The 21,636-nt window shown below is 40.3% G+C and overlaps 1 protein-coding gene across 4 annotated transcripts in view; it reads right to left on the reverse strand.

Moving 5' to 3' along the window:
- Nucleotides 1-21,636, reverse strand: part of PAM (peptidylglycine alpha-amidating monooxygenase) — a 207,482-nt gene that overhangs the window by 135,985 nt on the left and 49,861 nt on the right. For all 4 annotated transcript variants that reach the window (XM_060235639.1, XM_060235637.1, XM_060235636.1 and 1 more), the window contains exons 4-6: nucleotides 19,900-19,987; nucleotides 8,948-9,033; nucleotides 8,115-8,198 (exon numbers count right to left, since the gene is read on the reverse strand). In XM_060235639.1, the coding sequence (XP_060091622.1) occupies nucleotides 8,115-8,198; nucleotides 8,948-9,033; nucleotides 19,900-19,987 (258 nt within the window). The remainder of the gene's footprint in view (nucleotides 1-8,114; nucleotides 8,199-8,947; nucleotides 9,034-19,899; nucleotides 19,988-21,636) is intronic.

Here is a 21,636-nt window from a genome sequence, read left to right on the forward strand (position 1 = left end):
AGGTCTTCTCTCATCTCCATATTTCTTGTATTTTGTCCATGTATTTAATACATTACTTCTTATATAATGGTGAGAGAAAAGACCATCCATCCTTTTTTTTTCCCATTATACAAATATGCGTGCCAGCCAAATTTATTTCCATGACCTTCTAATATTAGAAGTTTTTTGTTTAACAGCGTTATCCATTCTTTTATCCACACTAAGCAAACTGCTTCATGATATAATTTTAAATCCGCCTCTCTCTTTGGCATCTGACAAAACTTTCATTTTAATCCTTGGCTTCTTCCCAGCCCACATGAATTCTGAAATTTCCCTACGCCATTTATCAAATTGTTTAGCATCCTTCACAATAGGAATAGTTTCAAACAAATACATTATCCTTGGTAGAATATTCATTTTGATTGCAGCAATTCTGCCCAGCAATGACAGATTAAGCTTATTCCATTTTAACATATCTTCGTCCATTTTATGCCACAATTTCTCATAATTATTTTTAAACAGATCAATATTTTTCATTGTTATCTCCACCCCTAGGTACTTTACCTTAGAAGTGACTTTACAGCTTGTTAGTCTCTGTAATTCTTGTTGCTTATTCATCTGCATATTTTTACACAGAATTTTTGATTTTTTTCTATTAATATAAAGTCCCACCAACTCCCCATATTCTTGTATTTTAGCTAACAACAAAGGTGTAACTTGTAAGGGATTTTCATTTTCTTTTCCTTCTTGAATCTGCATCAATAAAATTTCAAGAGTCATTATAAACAACAGTGGTGAAAGCAGACAACCTTGTCTAGTACTTTTACTAATTTTCAGTTCTTCTGTGAGGTCTGCATTGACACACAATCTTGCCCTTTGTTCGGAGTATATTGCTTTTATCATTTTTATAAAACTTTCTCCCAACACCATTTTTTCCATTACTGCAAACATAAAGTCCCAGCTTAAATTGTCAAATGCTTTCTCTGCATCTGCAAAGAATAATGCTACTTCTTTTCCTGGATGTCTTTCATAATATTCTACAATATTTACAACAGTCCTAATATTGTCTCTTATTTGTCTTTTGGGAAGAAACCCTGCTTGATCTTCCTTTATAAAATTTATCAGATGTTGTTTAAGCCATTCTGCCAAGATTCTTGTAAATATTTTGTAATCATTATTTAATAACGAAATTGGTCTATAATTTTTTACATTCGTGGCATCTCTATCTTCTTTAGGTATCAACGAAATAAGAGCTTCTTTCCATGTATTTGGCACTTTCACTTTTACTCTTATTATGTTCGTCAGCTTCTACAATTTTAATTAATTCATCCTTCAGAGTTTTAAAATATTTAACTGTATATCCATCTGGCCCAGGAGCTTTTCCATTTTTCATTACGTTGATTGCTGCTTCAATTTCTATCTTTTCAATTGGATCATTCAAAACTTCTCATATTTTCAGTTAGGGGATCTATTTTTAACTTTTATAGATATTCATTGATCTTCTCTTTCTTTACTTTAACACCTTTAAACAGTTTGGCGTAGTATTTGAAAAATTCTCTTTTTATTCCCTCTTGAGTGACCACCGCTTCCATCTACCACAATTCTACTAATAGTTCTATTTTCTCTCTTTTTCTTCAGTTGCCAAGCCAAATACTTTCCCGGTTTATTTGCTCCTTCAAATGATTTTTGCTGAAGTCTTTTCAAACTCCATTCCATTTCTTTATTCAACAAATGTCTTATTTGAGTTTGTAGTATTGTAATTTCTTTTAGAATTTTCTTTTTTCCTGGTCTTTTTCTCAGCTCCCCTTCCTTCTTTATTTCATTTTGAATGTCCAATAACTGTTTCTCTTTTCTTTTTTTATCTTTATTGTTCAAGGTAATCAACAATCCTCTCATTACTGCTTTATAAGCATCCCAGACCGTCTGAAACTCAATATCTTCCCTATCATTCACTTGGAAAAAAGCTTTAGTTTCTTTTTCTAGATATGTCACTGTTTCCTTATTCTGCAGCAAATCCTCATTCAATCTCCATCTTCTCAATTTCTTGGACAATTTTGTAATCCACATTATTGGGTTATGATCAGCCCCAATTTTAGGTAAAATCCATATCTTCTTTGTTATAAGACTTAAGTCTTTAGTTCCCCACAGCATGTCAATTCTAGAAAAGCTTTTATGTCTTGCTGAAAAAAAAGTATAGTCCCGCACTTCAGGGTTAAATTTCCTCCATATATCTTCTAAATTTTCTTGTTTAACCAACTCAAAGAAAGACTTTGGCAATTTCCCTTCTTTCCCATCATTTCCCCCCCCCCCAGATCTATCCAATAAGTTCTTAACTGTTCCATTGAAATCTCCCATTAATAATACTTGATCATAGGTCAATTCATCAAGTTTTTGTGTAATGTCTTTTAAAAAAGCGTCCTTTGCACCATTAGGCGCATACAGTCCCAATAACATTTTTTTTCCATTTAAAGTTGTCTCCACTGCTACAAATCTTCCATCTTTATCTTTAAACACTAATTTTGGCTCCAATTCTTGTTTAACATATAAAACCACTCCCCTTTTCTTCTGTTCCGCTAATGAAAAAAATTCTACTCCCAATTGTTTGTTCCATAAAAATTTATAATCTTTTTGTTTAATATGTACTTCTTGCAAACATATTATATTACAATTTTGTTTCTTAATCCAATGAAATGTTGGATTCCAAGACATTCCAAGACAATAATTTGTAATCCATCATGGTGCAAATTTTTTATTTTCTTCAAAAAATCTACGCAACTCCTGAGCATTTGTAAGTGTAACTCTTTTCCCCTGGAGTTCAAAGCTCAAACCTTCAGGTATAATCCATCTGAATCTTGTGCCATTGTCCCTCAGTTTTTCTGTCAATTTTTTATATGTTCTCCTATCATTTATCACTTGCCTTGGTAGCTCCTTCATGATTCTCACTTTACTGCCTCCCACTATCAGTGCCTTTTCAAAAATTTTATTCATGATCCTTCCCACCATTTCTTTTGTCATATATCTTACAACAACATCTCTTGGTAGATTATTTTTCTTGGCAAAAAGTGAGTTCACTCTGTACATATAATCATACATATTTTTAGTCTCTTCAGGATCTTCCTCTAAGAATTCTGCAATTATTTTTATTATATATCCTTTCAAGTCACCATCCTCCACTTCAGGTACTCCTTTCAGACGTATCTGAGTTTCCATCATTTTGTAGTCATGGATTGTCACTTTTTCTTGAATTTTCAACAAGGTAGAATCATAAACTTTCATTTTTCCTTCTACTTCCTGCACTTTCTTAGCTGTTTCCCCAGCCTCCTTTTTGAGATCTTCCATATCCTTTTTAATCTCTGTAATAATTTCTTCTTTCGATTCATCTATCATCTTCCTCACCCCTCTCATCAGTCTGGCTTCCATTGCGTCCAATTGTTCCTGCATCTTCTCCACTGAAAGAGCCCTAGTTCGGGGCTGCCTGGCTTCAGACATTTAAAAAAACACCAAAAAATTTTAACTTCACAGATTTCAATTTTAACTGTCAAGTTCAAAATATTAGGTCTTACTTTTTATAGTCAGCTTAGTTTCACCTTCCTCAGACCTTTCTAGACCAGGATATTAATTTTTAAAGCCTTAAAAACCCCTCAAAAAACAGCAAAATCTTTGACCTCACCAATTTTTGTTTTAACTGTCAGATTCAAAAGAGTAGAATTTGCCCTTCACAGCAAGCCTAATTTCGCCGTCCTCTGAGGTCCCAAAGTCCAGATATTAATTTTTAAAGTCTTTAAATTTTCCAAAATGGTGGCTGCAACTTTTTATCACTCCTTAAAATTTCTATTCCCTTTTAAAAAGTTCTGAGGACTACCCAAATAATGTGACAAATAGTTTTTATCTTCTTACCCCTTTCCCAGTTAGTTCCAACAATTTATATTGTCCCGAATTCTTTTTATAACAATGTCTTTAATAAAGCCTCCCAGCAATGGCCGATGATGTTTCTCAATGGTATTTATTCCTAGAGTAGGTTTTCTTTTCACTACTTCCTGTTCCGGTTACTAAAAGTCACAAGAAGATCTCACGATACTTGACGTACTTCCAGTCTTGCTCAGACGTGCTGCAGGTCTGTTCCAGTATGACGATGTTGCTTTCTTTCCAAAACCACAAGTAGACAAAACAATAAATTCCTTCCAACTTTTTAGCAGTTTTTAACACTGTCCATTATAGTTATAAAATCCAAATTTCGCCTCTTCCTTCCCTCTTCTTCCAAGCTCTCTATATTCCCTTTTCCCACCCTTTAACTTTGTCCCTTTAAGCTATAAATAGCTCCAGAGTGAAAAAATAATCTTCTGTACCTTTTCTTCCGATTATCCAAGTTTCCACTGGTCTTTCAAAGCTTTAGCTGTTTTACAATGTCCAAGAAGGTTAGGATCCTGACAAGCTTATGTCAAATGAATGACTCTGGATACTTCTGCAGACGATGACAATGCAACTTCCCCTGAGACCCCTCAAAGCCTCAAAAGAGTCCCCTCCGGGGCTCTCTTTAAGCCAAGGTAAATCTCATTAAAGTTTTCCGTGCATGTCTTGGACTAATCTCTAACTGAGAAAAGTAGGCAGTAGGCATTAATTTGCCCTCCACTACCCCGAACAGAAGTTCTAGCCAGCTCCCGTAATGAGAGACAGCTCAGCTCGACATTTTCCTCCCCCGGAAGTCAGGCAGAAGAAGCTAATGAACAAGCAAAGCAAGAAGGGTTCTTCCAGAAAATTTCTGAACATCAGTTGGCAGTGGCCAGGGGAGGGGAGAAATGCAAGTATTTAGCTTTGCCTAGGGCATAAAAAAGCCTGGCACTGGCCCTGCTCCCACAACCCTACGTGCGGTTTCAGGGAGGTTTGTGGGGTTCATTTTGGGAAGCGGGGACAGCAAAAGGGATTGCTGAAATGGCTTGCATCTATTTCAGCCTATTAGCAAGTCATTTCAGTGATCCTTCTCCCCCACTTCCAAGTGTAGCTTTTAAATTGCTTTTGCAAGCAGGCAACACACGTGAATGAAGTCCAAGCACCACTTAGACTTCACTGGTGCACAGTGCTCACTTGGAAAACCCTTTTAAAGGGTTACCTTTAAAAAGGAAAGTTTGTGGTTTGTGTGATCTCAAGAACTACGAACCAGGATGAACCTCCTTCGCTCCAGTTTGTGTCCATCCCTAATAATTATTTCTGCTTTTGATGCTTTTTCACAATTTTTCCTAGAAGTGTTCATGTGTTTCATTCAATTTAAATCACTATTGTTCCCTTTATTATACGTTATACTTTGCTTTATCATTCTGGCCTGAAATATTTCACATGCTGTGCAAGCACACATTGCTTTAGAAACTCTTATCAGGATAAAAATCAGATAATACTGAAGTTCCATTATTCTTTTTATGGAAAAAGGATTGAAGCACTCTTACCTGCCTAATAAGCAGCAGAGATGCTAGCAATTCTAAGGTTTGCATGTCTGTAGACTCTTAGGTGTGTTGCACAGGTAAACTGGGGTTGCACTGAGATGCTAAGAAAACACTGCACATGTGCTTGTTCTTACGTACATGCACATAAAAAGACACCCACACCCATCCCTGTTCATCTGCAGATCCTTATGCTTAAATTAAAAAAGGAGAAGATCCACTGTATTGTAAATACGTGGGTAAATGCTACTGAACTAGAACTGGGCTCATGAAGTTGAACTTTCTTCCCTGAAACCTTGCTCAGATCACTTGCTGGTGCACTCTTCTGACTGTATGTGAATGTGCTGCAATTTAACACCAAAAGAGCATACCTCTGGCCTAACAGTAAAAACAGGAAGATTGTATGCTGCATAAAACAGTACAAAAAGATAAATGTGCTAAATACCCAAATGTTAAGTTAGACTACTAGTGCATAACACAGCTTCAGAGAGAATCTAGAAACAATCTACCAGCTTTGTTGTTTTTTGCCAACAAATCTCATTTTTATGGTGACTCTGCGGGGTATTCGATGTAAAAGAGGTTCAGAGGTGGTTTGCCATTGCCTGTCTCTGCATAACAATCCTGGTATTCCTGGATAGTCTCTCATCCAAATATTGACCAAATATTGACTCTTTTTGCAGAAAAAGCCCAGCAGGAACTCATTTGCATATTAGGCCACACCCCTGGACATCACCATTGTTTTACACGCTTTTTGTAGCAAAAGCCCAAGCAGAAACTCATTTGCATATTAAGCCACACCCTCTGATGCCAAGCCAGCAAGAACTGCGTTCCTGTGAGTTCCTACTCAAAAAAGGCCATGACTATGGCCACCCTGCTTAGCTTCCAATATTTGACAAGAGCAGGACAGGGTATTCACCAGATACTGTTGGCTAAATACAGACTACCAAATCATAATGGATCACGGTGACTTAATTTATTTTTCCAAAAACTCTGCTATGTGGAAGACCCTCAATTTAAAGGATTTTTTAATATGGAACACTTTCATTTTATTCAGACAAGTTCCTGCCTAAAGAACCTTGGGGAGGACTGGTCAGCTTGGTTTTCAGTACTTTAAATGATGACTTCAGGAACAGATAACTCCAGATACTCGAGTAGTTTATCATATAACCTACTGCCACTCAATTAAAAAGAATTTGAACAAAGTCAATGAGCTCAACAGGTAAATAATGAATACTGCACTTTAGAAACAATTAACTACAACAATAATAGATACAGAAATCACCATAAGACTGATTCAAAATGCAGTCAATACAAACTTTCACCACATAAACATAAAACAGGAATACAAATTCATGCACACACACAGTTGATTTGATAACTGTGACTTCTTTAGACTTTATCTTAAATACGCACATAATGCTTTCTCCAGTATCACATTACAATTCAGCATAGCACCACCTGTATACTTAAACTGCCACAATCACTATATATCTATTTGCGGGACCGCCTTTCCCCATATACCCCCCGGAGAGCACTGCGATCAGGGACAAAAAATTTGCTGTCCGCCCCTGGGCCAAAAGAAGCCAGGTTATGTGTAGCAAGATCTAGGGCTTTTTCGGTGGCAGCACCAGAACTTTGGAACACCCTGCCAAAAGCCATAAGGGCCCTGCGGGATTTGTCTGCATTCTGCAGGGCCTGTAAGACCGAATTGTTTAAGCAGGCTTTTGCTGTTTAATTGAAAAAGGGCTGCCACCAGACATCATATAGAATACTGGTGATCACAGTCGAGAATTCAATACCGCTTATATTGTACTGAAACAGCGCCATAGAATGGTTTTAAAATTGAAATAAGTAAATTATGGTTTTATATGTTTTATTGGATCGATTGTATTGTATAATGTTGTGAGCCGCCCTGAGTCCGCTTGCGGAGAGGGCGGGATATAAATTGAACCTAATAAATAAAATAAATAAATATAAGAACACAGAGGCAATAACAGTGATAGGATAGTGTGAATAACAAATGCCCATGAATTCAGGCCATCCACATTGAAGTGAGGACCTCTTTGGGAGACTCCCATGGTTTAGTTTAGAAGAACTGAGTCAGAATTAACCAGAAGGGGGAAAACCTTTCAGAAATAGCTCAGCTGAGACTAAGTATGCTCTAGAAGGGACAAAACATTGAGAACAGCTGTTGGTTAAAGAGAGAAAAAGTTCCCTGGAAAACTAGCATATATATTCTAAATAAAATCAGCTCCTGACAGTGTACAGGATGAGCTCTAGGGAAGAAAGTCGAAACTGTTCTCCTGTGACTCCTCATGGATTCCCAGTTTGCCATTTTATCTATCAGAAAACTGCCTGGCCCACATGTGGTCAAAAAGTAGTAAAACTAAACTACCCACAGATAAGACAGGAATCCTCATATACTAAGGAGACTTCCTGGATATGCACAAAATTATTATTTGTAAATTAACTAGAAGAGCAAAAAAACCCCCCTCAAAAATTAAATATTCACTAGAAGAAATGATGAGACAAGAGGAATGTTGAATGAAAAGTAAGGAGAGGAGAAGAAAGCAGCTTGCTCACACTTAGGAATTTAGAGAGTCCTTGTATTTGGAGGGTTAAATTTCAGTAACTAATGGCTCATTATTTAAATACTCTATGCCATTCATAAAGTCATACATTAATATTTGAAAAAATACATACCTTTAAATGCACTAATATCACCATAGTGTACTTGGAGAACGAAGTATTTGCTACCCTTTTCTCCTCCAACTTTGAATCCAACACCTTAACAGAAAAAAGTGAGTTAAAATTCTAGCAACTGTACATATTTAATAACAGGGCAAAGTTCCAAATCCAAAAAATTCCATGTTTAAAACTGAATGGGTGCACATTTAGTCCAATGACTTAACAACAGACACAAGGTAATACTGCGTACATGTAGTTGATCATGCTGATCATTGTTAAAGTACTCTCTGGAAAGAAAATACAACACTGGAAGTGAATGAAATGTGAAATGAATGTTTTGCTAGCAACAAGAAATGGGATCATCAAATAAGTGCAGACAGATATGATATCCCAGTTTATCTCTGCATTTTCTTATAACTGTGGCTTAGTGTGCTGCTAGCAGGAATATGAAACACAGAAATTTACTTAGGGCAATGCAGGGGAAAAGAATGATCTTGACATTCCCCACTACAAACTAAACAGAGTTCATCAACAATGCATCATTCAATAGCCACAAAAGTTAGTTCCACTTTAATAAAGCAAAAAGCAAAAAACTAATTGTGTAAGGAAATTTGCTCAGGTCCATATTAAAACAATGAAGATGAAAACTTCCCAGTTTTGTCTTATAGCTTCTTGTAGCAACTTCTTGGATTAGCAATATGGTTTTCTGAGGGATCATGTAATTTCATTTCTTTAAGGGAAGCATTTAATCTTATTTTTGGCTGAGGTAAAAAGCAAAAACTTATTTTCTCCATCATTTCTACTGTCACATGCTTATCTAGAGTGTTATACATTGGAAGAAGCGATACCTTTTGGTAGTCTTGTTGGTGGGGCATTTCTTGCCCAAGCATACAGAATATTGGATGTGTCTATGCATGTTCCTACATCACAGTCCCTAGACAAACAGAGGAAAAACATTTATTTTGGTTTGGCTCCAGAGAACACCTACATTCAAATGTTAACACTGTAATGTGATATATGAGGTTCATAGTGACATCGTTTCTCAATTGTTTTAATTAGGGTTCCTTTCTGAAAACATACCCTAAAGTTATTCAGCAAGCAATAACATGGAATTCTCACTGGCATGTGTGCAGCTCTCTGCTGTGTCCTCAAGGACTGTGAATTAGAGCATTATAAATACTTATATTAGAAAAGAACTAGAACAAAGACATCTGACTGCTTGCTGAAGATGAACATCCAAAAAAGAAGGAGCTGCTATGGTCAGAAGTCACCATAGGTCCCTGCTTCTCTGCAGCTTCCACAGTTAGTTTAGCTGTTCAGGTGGCTGCCATGCTAAATCCCTGCACCCAAATGTAAAAAAAGACTGTCCTAGGGCTGCCAGGTCCAATTCAGAAAATATCTGGGAACTTTATGGGTGGAGCCAGGAGCAAGGCTGTCATACGCATGATTGACTCTGAAGGGAGTTCTGGCCATCACATTTAAAGAGACTGTGCTCCTTTTAAATGCTTTCCTTTCATTGGTCCAATCTTTGGAGTGTTTGTGTGAGGAGAAGCACCAGATGATGTGCTGAAAATCTGGTGCCTCTGCCTCAAAAAACAGCTCTACTGGTCTCCGTAGGGTATAATGAGTGCCCAGTGGACATTGCCTTCCCCCACCCTTTCTGATAACCCTGAAGCAGGGGGAAACCTCCAAACCAGGGGTTCCCATTTCCAACTGGAGACTGGCAACTCTAGTCCCCCCCCCCCCCCAATACCCTTATGTAGTTTGTAACACAGAAAAGTGTTCCCCTTCAGCAGCACAACAGCACTCAGATTTGGGTCTAGAAAAGCATAATGGAGAGGAGTCTCTCTCTCACACACACACATACAGTGCTGTACTCTTTGGGTTTGGGAGCAAGGCATAGTTCTCTAAGCACAACTGCTTCAGATGAAAACGGAGGATGAAGCTCCTCATTAATTCCTCCACCATACGAGTTCCAATTTGTCTATGCTTGAGTTTACGTTAAGAATTACTCCTTATAATAAAAAATATTAATTATTCCATACAGTAAGTTCACAATTTTTCCCCTTCAATGTTCATTCCATCATCATGTCACTGGCTGAAAATCTGTGTTTGATGCCTGAAGAACATATCCTGAGAAATAAAGTGTCCATTGTACTGAATATTGCTTCTTTTTGCATGGGCATTTTAAGAAAACATTCTTTATGTCTTTCCATTGGGCTGAAAACATGTCAAATATATTTAGCAATCAATAAGGCTTCCAATATATTTATATTTTAAATTCCTTGACAAACGAACTTATATTCAAACCATATGTAATTTCTGTTTTCAGCTAAATGTTTTAAGGTTCTGAATCCTTTATCAGATAGACAATGTGAATAATGTAAGCATCATCAGGCATAAAACATGACCCTATTAAAAGTAATAATGCACTTCCACTTTTGGAGAACATTGTCAACCCATATGGTAATTGATACCATGCAACCTGTCAATATAGAGCTATTACACTTCTGAATTTTTTAAATCATTTTTACATTGATTGTTTAAACAAAAAAAAAATGGGAAAACTGTGGCTGCCTTCAGATATCATGATAAATTATGGTTAATGCAAATTCTGGTCAGTTTACTGGACAGAAATGTGAAAGCTTGAAAAAGTTTAAAAAGGCCTTTCCTCCCATTGTTTTTTCTAAGGAATCTTCTTCCAGTTTTTCTGATGAGGGAACTCGGGGGTGGGGGGACCTCAGATGAATTTTTTTCTCTTTTCTCTTGCAAAAGTGTTCTGGGACTGTAATGACAGCCCCCAGAGTGAAATGACAGCCTTCCCCATGAGGAATGAAGTCCCTAGGAACAAAATCTAGGACTGGAATGATTGCCCCCAGAGTGGAACAACGGGCCCTGGCAGTAGAGTCAGTGCTCTGCAACTGGAATCACAAAAAGTAGAGTGGAATTAAATACTATAAATTTTTATTCATATTTCTGGAAGGTGTGTAGTTATTGCGAAATCAGCTCCAAATCAATAATTATCCTGCCTGTCAGCTCCTCAGTTTCCTTATCATGGGGCTGTGAGCCACCTCCTGTTTTTAGCTATAAATCTTGCCCTTGTTCCCCTTCCAGTATCCAGTTCTGCTGCCTTCCTGTACTCCATGTTCCTATTACGTGTCACACCTTGCTTGAATTCCATACATGCTTTTGCCAACTCTGTTGACCACTGACTCAGAGCACCCCCTCCATAGTCTCTCTTTAAATAATCCCATCCCGTACTCTAGCTCGGGGATCCCCAACATCTCTGAGCCTGTGGCCCCTTTGTAATTCTGACACAGCATGGGGGGTGCAGACACAAAATGACTGCTGCAGGAAGCGGAGCCTGTCAATTCAGACCCAGAACATTTCTGCTACTTCCAGGGACTGCCATTCCACTCTGGGGCTTGTCATTCCCATCCCACAGTAGTTTATTTGGGCCCAGAAACCTTAATGGAAAATCTGTTCTGCATTTTCTTTGCAACTCTTCTTGTGCTGCAATGTATTTCAGTGGAGTTTATGCAAGTCAAATGGCATTCCTGGCTTCCATTATTCCCAAAGGGCATTTAAGCCTCTCCCATATTTGGGGGGGGGGAGGGGTGGGCTCCCTCTTGGGTATCCTGCCCCCCCCCAGGGAAAGTGTATGCGCAATACATAGCCTCTCCTTCCCGGTGTAGTGAACGCCGCGTGGTCACTGTCCGGCTATGCCTGGCAGATGGCCACTGCAATGGCCTCTCCTGCATTACTGCATCCGTGGAAACACCTTCTTGCTGGTCCCCCCGTTTCTCACAGTTTGCCACGTCATGGTGCGATCGAATGTCCGGCGGTATATCCGGATGGGCAGGCTGGGCTCACCAACCTCGTCAGCCAAGAGAAGGAAAACTCTAACATCAAACCCGGGCAGATAGAGCTCGTTAATGTAACACCTACCATCTGGAGGACTCGCTGCCGGCGTCCCGGCTTACTGGGCCATGGCAGATGACCCCAAGGTGAAAGGGTGGAGCCAGTACTGCGCACACTGTGCCTCACCTAAAAATGCCTCTGCGCAGGCCTGAAGGGCATATCCACATCCACAACACACAACACACCAAGTCCTGCAGCGATGGGCAAAGGGCGAAACGGCAGGTGGAAGGTGCCACTGGAAGCCGCAGTCCCGATCCTGCATGTAGGCGGTTCAGGGTATTGGTCGCCTGATGCTGACCCGGAGACGAAAGCATCTTTCGGCAGCACCCTGAATGACCAAGCAGCCTTATCTAGGGACAGCACTGCTTGCTCCACACGGAGAGGGGCCTAGAAAAGGTGGCCTAAACAAAGCTCGTCTCCCCCACCCCAGTTGGCTAGCCGCGGTCAACGGGCATCCTTACTTTCGGTCAAAAAATAACAACAAAGAAAAGGCATGCACCTGCCTCACAAAGTGTGCAAAGACTTAAGCTTGCGTGTTGGAACATCAGAACCATGCTTGACGCAGTAGACAGTGGTCGCCCTGAACGATGCTCTGCTCTAGTTGCCCACGAACTTCTCAGGTTGAATATTGACATAGCAGCTCTCAGTGAGGTCCGTTTCCCTGAGGAAGGTAGTCTTCAAGAACATGGTGCTGGCTATACCCTCTACTGGTCGGGTAAATCAAAGGCTGAGAGCCGCCTTTCTGGCGTTGGCTTCATGGTCAGGAACTCCATTGCCTCCAAACTCGAAAACCTTCCAACAGGTCACTCAGATCGCATCATGTCCATGCGCCTCCCACTTCAAAACAAGCAGCATGCAACATTCTTCAGTGTGTATGCCCCAACTCTTCAAGCAGATCCTGCAGAAAAGAACAAGTTCTATGCTGATCTACGCAACCTCGTACGGAAGACCCCTACAGAGGACAAGGTGATCATCCTTGGCGACTTCAATGCCAGAGTAGGTAAAGACTCGGAAGCCTGGAAAGGAGTACTTGGCAAACACGGCATTGGCAACTGCAATGATAACGGGCGCCTCCTGCTAGAATTCTGCACGGAGCACCAGCTTACCATCACCAACACTATCTTTCAGCAGAAGAACAGCCTGAAGACAACCTGGATGCACCCACGGTCCAAGCACTGGCACCTTATCGACTACATTCTGGTGCGCCAGAGAGACCTTTGAGATGTTTTACACACCCGAGTAATGCCCAGTGCGGAATGTCATACGGATCATCGTCTTGTATGATGCAATCTCCGTCTTCACTTTAAACCCACACCCAGGAGAGGAGGTATCCCTCGGAGGAAGCTTCAGGTTGGCAGCCTTCAGTCAGCTGAAGTTAAAGCTGCCTTCCAGGCAAAACTCCAGTCAAAAATTAAGGACCCCAGTTGCCCCACAGACCCTTCTCCAGAAGCACTCTGGGAACACCTAAAAACTACCATCCTGTTGACCTCTGAAGAAGTCCTCGGGTTCTCCACAAGGAAAAACAAGGACTGGTTTGACGAGAACAATCAAGAGATCCAAGAATTACTAGCGAAAAAGAGGTCTGCCTACCAAGCACATCTTGCTCAGCCCTCCTGTCCCGGGAAAAAAGCAATCTTTCGTGCTGCATGTAGCAACCTCCAGCGCAAGCTTCGAGACATTCAGAACGAGTGGTGGACCAAGCTTGCAGAGAGAACCCAGCTGTGTGCAGACACTGGTGATTTAAGAGGATTCTAGGAAGCCCTGAAGGCAGTATATGGCCCATCATATCAGGCTCAGAGTCCCTTGCGTAGTGCAGACGGCCAAGTGCTCCTCACAGACAAGGCATCCATACTGAACTGGTGGTCGGAGTATTTTCAGGCTCTCTTCAGTGCCAACCGCGTAGTTCAAGATTCAGCAATCCACCTCACCCCACTTCAACCAGTGAAAACAGAGTTGGATGAGATCCCCACCCTAGAAGAGACTGTTAAAGCCATCAAGCAACTGAAAAGTGGCAAGGCAGCGGGAGTTGATGGAATCCCACCAGAGATCTGGAAACATGGGGGCACAGTACTACATAGCACACTTCACAAAGTACTTGTCACCTGCTGGGAACAAGGCAAACTACCAAAGGACTTTCGCGATGCAATCATCATCACTCTATACAAGAACAAAGGAGAAAAGTCAGACTGCTCCAACTACCGGGGGATAACCCTGCTCTCCATCGCAGGCAAAATCCTTGCCAGAATACTTCTGAACAGACTGGTGCCCACCATTGCAGAAGAACTCCTCCCAGAGAGTCAGTGCGGCTTCAGAGCTAACAGGAGCACCACCAACATGGTATTTGTTCTCAGGCAGCTCCAAGAGAAATGCAGGGAACAGAACAAGGGTCTATATGTGACTTTTGTCGACCTTACCAAAGCTTTCGATACCGTTAGCAGGAAAGGCCTGTGGCAAATCTTGGAACGTTTAGGATGTCCCCCGAGATTCCTCAGCATGATCATCCGGCTACATGAAGACCAGCGAGGCCAAGTCAGACACTGCAACGACCTCTCGGAGCCCTTCCCAATAGGCACAGGTGTAAAGCAAGGCTGCATTCTCGTGCCAACTCTCTTTACGATCTTCTTTAGCATGATGCTTCAAAGAGCCGCAGTAGATCTAGATGATGACGATGGTGTCTACATCCGCTATCGCACTGATGGCAGCCTGTTCAACCTGAGGCGACTAAAGGCTCACTCCAAGACAATGGAAAAACTCATCCGAGAGCTACTGTTTGCTGATGATGCTGCACTCGTCTCCCACTCGGTATCAGCTCTGCAGCATATGACGTCCTGCTTTGCAGAGGCTGCCAAGCTATTCGGCCTAGAAGTTAGTCTGAAGAAGACAGAAGTTCTCCACCAGCCTGTACCCCAGGAAGATTATCACCCTCCCTGCATCACTGTGGGTGAATCAGTACTGAAGACAGTCCAGCAGTTCAGCTACCTGGGGTGCATCATCTCCTCAGATGCCAAGATTGACAAGGAGATCGACAACAGGCTGGCAAAGGCAAACCGTGCATTTGGCCGACTGCACAAAAGAGTATGGAGCATCAAGCATCTGAAAAAAGGCACAAAGATCAGTGTTTACAAAGCGGTTGTGTTGACAACCCTCATCTACGGCTCCGAATCGTGGGTTTTATATCGTCATCACCTGCGACTCCTTGAGCGCTTTCATCAGCGCTGCCTTCGCACCATCCTCAACATCCACTGGAGTGACTTTGTGACCAACACTGAAGTCCTCAAGAGGGCGGAGGTTACAAGCATCGAAGCACTGCTGTTGAAGATGCAGCTGCGCTGGGCAGGGCATATTTCTAGGATGGAAAACCACCGCCTTCCCAAGATTGCTCTGTATGGCGAACTTTCCACCGGCCATCGAAATAGAGGGGCACCGAAGAAGAGGTACAAGGACTCCTTGAAGAAATCCCTTAGCACCTGTCGCATCAACCATCACCAGTGGTCTGACCTAGCCTCAGATCGCAAAGCATAGAGGCACACCATCCACCAGGCTGTCTCTTCCTTTGAGAACGCACGCATAGCTGGTCTTGAGGACAAAAGGAGATTGAGGAAGAATCGCACTGCTACAGCACCAACCCCAAATCAGACTTTTCTTTGCAGCCACTGTGGCCGGATCTGCCTGTCCCGCATTGGTCTTGTCAGCCACCAGCGAGCCTGCAGCAGATGTGGACTACTGCACCCTTCTTAAATCTTCGTTCGCGAAGTCAAGCCGAGAGAGAGATATTTCCAGTGGGCAATCTTCTTATTCTTTTTAGTACATCCCCTATAAAGCAGTGGAGTGGTTGTCAGAGATGCAGAAGGTGGAGGCAAAATCAAGGCAACAACTGTGGAACAATTTTGGCAGAAACGCCAGGGACAGGGGAGGGTGTAGGGATTTGAGATGGAGAAGACTGAGGGAACCCAAATCAGTCACTCTGAAGTGATTTAGGCACAGACAACCCAAGGGGAAGTGGTTATGCGGGGTGAAATGAAAAGCAGTAGCACCCTTTGCAGCAGAGAAACAAATGGGAGGAAAAAGGAATTGCAGCATGGAAACCCAGGAAAGGCAATTCCCCCAGGCCCCTGATGGACTAACGTTGATGAGAAATTTCATGTGGCTGTGTATATTGTTGCCAGGAGATCCAAAAACTCCTCTCCCCCCTCCCCTCCAGCCCACCAGCAATACTATTTCATGAACACAAGGACACACAGAACTCCCAAGACCCAACAGAAACAAAAACAACATACAAAGGCACAGCTCCATTGCTTATACACACACACACCACCCATCCTGAAGAGTGGGAATGTGGACTTGTCTGATTTGCAAGCAGCATTGCCTGCCAAGCCTGGGATGGTCCATATTGGCATTTCCAGGACTGCTGAAGACAACCCCCTCACAAGCTTTTTTGTGTGAGTTTCTGGGAGAGTTTTCTTTACTAAGCCTCAGCTTGGATAGGTCCATGCCAAACATGTGATTCCTGATCCACAGCTTGCAAACTTCGAATCAGGCAAAGTTCAGCTCAGACAGAAGTCTGAACCAGTTCAAGTCCATCCCTAGATATAAGCATTACAGTGCTACTAGCCCACTGAGAGGTTCAAGTACCAATGTGTTTACATCCAGTTGTCCAAAAACTTTTATCAAATGTATTTGGAATGGAATAGGTCCTGCCATGGGAAAGTATCACTTTAATAAACCAATAATTAATGACACAGACTAACTTTAAGATAAAAATAAACCTTTAATTAGAACAGATGTCCTTAGTAATGTTCCTACACAAAGATGTTTAATTGATTACTTTTTTAAAAAAAATAGTATATTTTTATCATGGCTTTCTTTTCCAGGAACTCAGGGAAGCATTCTTTAAGTATCCTCTTCTTCATGTTACCATCACAACACTGAGGTATGTTAGACTAAGACAGAGTGCCTGCCTGATCCAAAGTCCCTCAGCAAACTTCATTGTAGATTGAGAAACATGGGTCTCCTATAACCTAGCACAAAACTCTAGCCACTGCACTACGGTACCTCTCCCCTAGCATTTTCTGAAGTTTTAATGGTGTGGCTTTATCTGGAAAATGTGAAGTAGGAGTTCAGTATCACCTGGATAAAGCAGATATCATCTGGATAAAACAGAACACATGGTTTCTGGGAGTGAAGGCAGGATTGAAGGAATGAGGGTTAAAATGACAATTGAAAACAATGACTACCAAGCTTAGCCAAACTTTTCCTGCCCTCCTTAAAGATATGCCAGTATTAGGTAATGGATGAAGGCGAGGTAAGGGGTCAAGGGTAGCTCAGATGCTGCAACTGACTAAATGCAAAATTAAAACAGACCTGATTAAAGAAAGGTTTATGAATAGTGAGTGTGTAAAGAGTATCTAACACAAAGCATTTGAACATACATATTCCACTATTAAATGCTTTGAAATAGGAGGCACTGTAGTAATTTATAAATAGTGCACCTTGCCAATCTCATAACCCTTTAGGGTCAAGTTAGCATTTCTTGTTACTTGCTTTATAGACTGGCCTTTTCAAATATTAATGGCCCAATCAAAATTTAAAAGATATTTCAAAGCTGCTTCTGATTTATTAATATCCATATCTTATTGATGAGAATGAAGGTGTAGAAATTTGTGATTTGCTTGCTATTCTGAAGCTGTTGGGTTTATTATTATGTTGTTGTTGCAATCATTAATTAGTTTAATCAGTAAATCAGTCACTGGTTTAATACTAATCCATGGGGAAAAATTTAATCTGTGAAAACACATTTTAATTAACTGTGATGTTATCTGTACTTTATAAGTCTCTTTTGTTTTAAGGCACTATAGACTGAAAAATGAAATATTACAGATGGCCCTTCTCTTTAACAAGGAGTACTTTCTGGTTTATTAAATTGTAAGTCTTCACACTTTTTTCAATATCTCAAAAAGACACACACATTAATCACCCCAAACCTTTAGCTGATTAATCTTCTGATTAAAAACTTGAAGCCATAACAACCACATGAAATAACTACAAACTGAGCACTTCAGAAAGCCCTGTATCTACAATTCATAATAATAAATTATTTCTATTCATTCATCAAGCTTGTCCAAAACAATGAATATTCAAGGAGTTCAGATCAGTCAAATCAGCCAAAGTTTGAAGAATTATACCTTCTGTTATATGGAGTTCACATATGTGTATTCACTCAAACTGCCCCTTTGTACATTAACACACCTTGGTTCACCCTGCTATAAAGCTTCCCTAAAAATGTTTACATTCATTTCACTGTTTTCAAATATTGCAGTACATGTTCTGCAATAATAAAGCCAATTAGAAGAACGTGTACTGCAATATTTGAAAACAGTGAAGGCTTTATCTTGTTTCATTTTGAAATGAATGCAAACATTTTTAGGAAGGCTATATAGCAGGGTTAGCCAGGCCTCTCGACAAAGAGACGAAACAATTGTCAAGCTCAATGTTCCTGCACCCCAATTTTGTGGGAAGAATCTCCAGGCCCAGAGAAATCAGCAAGCACCTAATAATAGAGGGACACTGGATTAATATATTGTTTTGGAGTGCTTGGGACTTATTTTTTGAGACTATTTCTATCTATCTGTAGGATGGTGAAGTGTTGCTGCATTATAGAATATTCCTATGTATATGCATTAAGTGTTCACTTTACATATATTGTATTTGTTAATGTTTATTCTACATTAAATGTTGTATTGCTTCTAGAGGATTAGTCTTTGTCACAGTCCGGTTTTCTAGTTGACTTTGTGCTGCACAGACCATATTCCCTGCTATTGGTATGCTTTGCGTTGAAATCAAGCCAGAATCTGTAATACAATCTAGCCTAGCTCACAAAATGGCCCCCTACCTTGGCACGGCCAGTCCGGCAACCCGGATCCATACCATGGTAACATTGAGACTAGACAATGCATTCTACAATGTAATGCATTCTACACAGGTTTCCCCTTGAAATCAGCTCAAAAACTCCAGTTGGTGCAGAACACTGCAGTTCAGTTATAACTGGAAGATCAGTTATTATTGCTTCTCTCTTTATGCTCTACTATGATGGCCTCACTCTTTTGAATGGGGCCTTCTGCAGGTGCCATCCTGCAAATGGGCAAAATCAACTTCTTTCTGTACATAAGCATTCTCTTCCCACTCCCACACTTATGGAACGGCCTTAGGTAGGCTCATACTTCCCTGACTTAATTATTAAGGAGAAAGGCACAGAAACAGGGCTGTACTATAGTGAAATAGTTCAGAAAGATGCTTTAGTTATAAGATAGGGACTGAAGACTATACTTCTGTGTAACATTGTTGCTATATGTATGCTCCTACTATGAAATTTCTGAGTCATGTAACATGTCATGTTTAAATACTTATGCTTTTGTTTCAGATTTCTACTTGTTTTAGATTTCTGCAATCCAAACCCTAGTTATTGTATTGTATAATGGATGTCCCATCCTGTTGATCATACTGACTTACACTGTGTTATCTGTCCTGAATCTTAGTGAGAAAGGTGGACTACAAATAACATAAATAGATAAAAAGTGTGTATTTTTCTGTTCCTCCCAATCATCTTCATTAAAATGTTTCTGCATGTTCATTGCCTTCCCCTTTCACACGTACAGGTTGTCCCCCTTCATTAACTAAAAGAGAACAGTTGTACAGAAAGGATCAAAGTACACTCATGGGAGATATTTTGACACCTGCCCTGGTTCTTATGTTTTTTTAACCTGAATAGATCCTAGAATTCACATCCAAGGCTTGTTTTCTTTATGCCAAAGTATTGCCAGCCCAGATTCTCAATGAAGAGCAAATTAAACCAGTGCCATAAATACCACCCTATTTTCCTTACCAGTAATCTTCATCTGACACAGGCTCATTGCACCCAAACAGCAGCATATGGTGCACTGTGTCCATGCTAGCATGAGGTTTGAAGTCAACTGAAAGACAAAAAGGAAACATTTCTAAGACATCAGAGCTGAAACCAAGTAAGTATGAGTATGTTTTCTTTCAACAAGAAGCCATTTTATAGCTCTGCATTAAGATGCAGGAGGACACGTCACTGCCATCTTTTATTCATATTATAGTGAATGAACATATACTATGGGCTGCTATGTTCATTATGATGACACAGCAGGAATATAAATCAAACGTTGTGGAAGGGAAGAAGTCTGAATATCTTAAGTTGTGTTTCTGCGCTCTGTTTTACTTCTAAACAGGCACATCCTGGTCCCTTACCAGGGCAGACTCAAAATAATCCAAGTACTGTTTTACAACAATTTATTTGTTAATGTACTAATTATGAATAAATACAAACACCAGCGCTGATACATTAAAAGTGTAATCTCACCATTTCTGGCTTCTCATCTTTCTAAATAAAGACAGATCCAGGTGGGATTTGCCGTGTTTGTTTGAAGCTTAGTTTATATGGCTGAATCTTAGTTTATATGGTCTTCATTTGTTTGGATTTAATTTGGGATTAATTCCAGGGGAAAACATAGTGAAGGAAATAAATCCAAATGTACAACTGTACCAAAATTGACTTACAAACTCTACTGAATAATGGCACTTCTATTTCACAAGCACTGGAGGAAGAACTTTTCTTACGCACAGACAGCCCTCCAATCTTAAACAATTCCTCATCCACAATAATGGAACATTTAACCTGAACATGGACACTGGTACTAGAGCTTGCAATAGACTTAGATGCAAACTCTGCTGCCACATGCACCCAGGCATCATGATCATGGCACCTAACATCATCAACTATACCATCTCAGGCTCATTCATTTGCTCATCTTCTAACATTGTTTATGCCACTAAATGCCAAAAATGCCCTTCAGTACTCTACATAGAGCAAACAGGTTAAACCTTATGCCAAAGTAACAGTTCTACAGAGCTTGCAAGGGAGAGATGTTCCACCAAGCATTCAGTTGAGAACAGTGAAGGGTCCAGCTTGGCACTCCCACCCCTTCCCATGAGATATCAGCATTACTGGTTTTTCTTGCACCATCTCCACTTGTATTTTGTTATTATTGATGTTAATCTTTTTAATTTATGTTTTTTATGACTATGTTGTACATTGCTCTGAGCCTGGCTTGCCAGGGAAGAATGGTTGAAAACTAGAAATAAATAAACAAACACAAATCTGGTATCAAGAATCATAATACTGAGAGAACATTTCAGTCTTCCAAGATATTCAATGGGTGACCTCAAACTAGATGTTTTATCACAAAAGAATTTCAGGAACCAGTTACAAGTTATTACAACACCCAGAACAATAGAACTCCTTGGACTTAACAGGGATATTGGTTTTTTAAAAAATCTCACTACATATGCTAACCTCATTCAGTCCTTACGTTTGTATTCCCATCAATCATCAAGAACTATATATCCTCTTTATTTTATTTTATTTCTTATTTGGAATAGTAGATTGTAACATAATGAATAGCAGAATGTAATGTAATTTAGAATGACAGATTGGAATGTATTATTCTGGTCTGGGGAAGGACAGAGGAAATACATTGTACAGTCAACTGTCCCACCTCAAAGAGCAGGATGCTGCATGGTTGCCTTCATGCTTGAAATG

This window comes from Heteronotia binoei, chromosome 4 (assembly GCF_032191835.1).
Source record: "Heteronotia binoei isolate CCM8104 ecotype False Entrance Well chromosome 4, APGP_CSIRO_Hbin_v1, whole genome shotgun sequence".
NCBI lineage: Eukaryota > Metazoa > Chordata > Lepidosauria > Squamata > Gekkonidae > Heteronotia > Heteronotia binoei.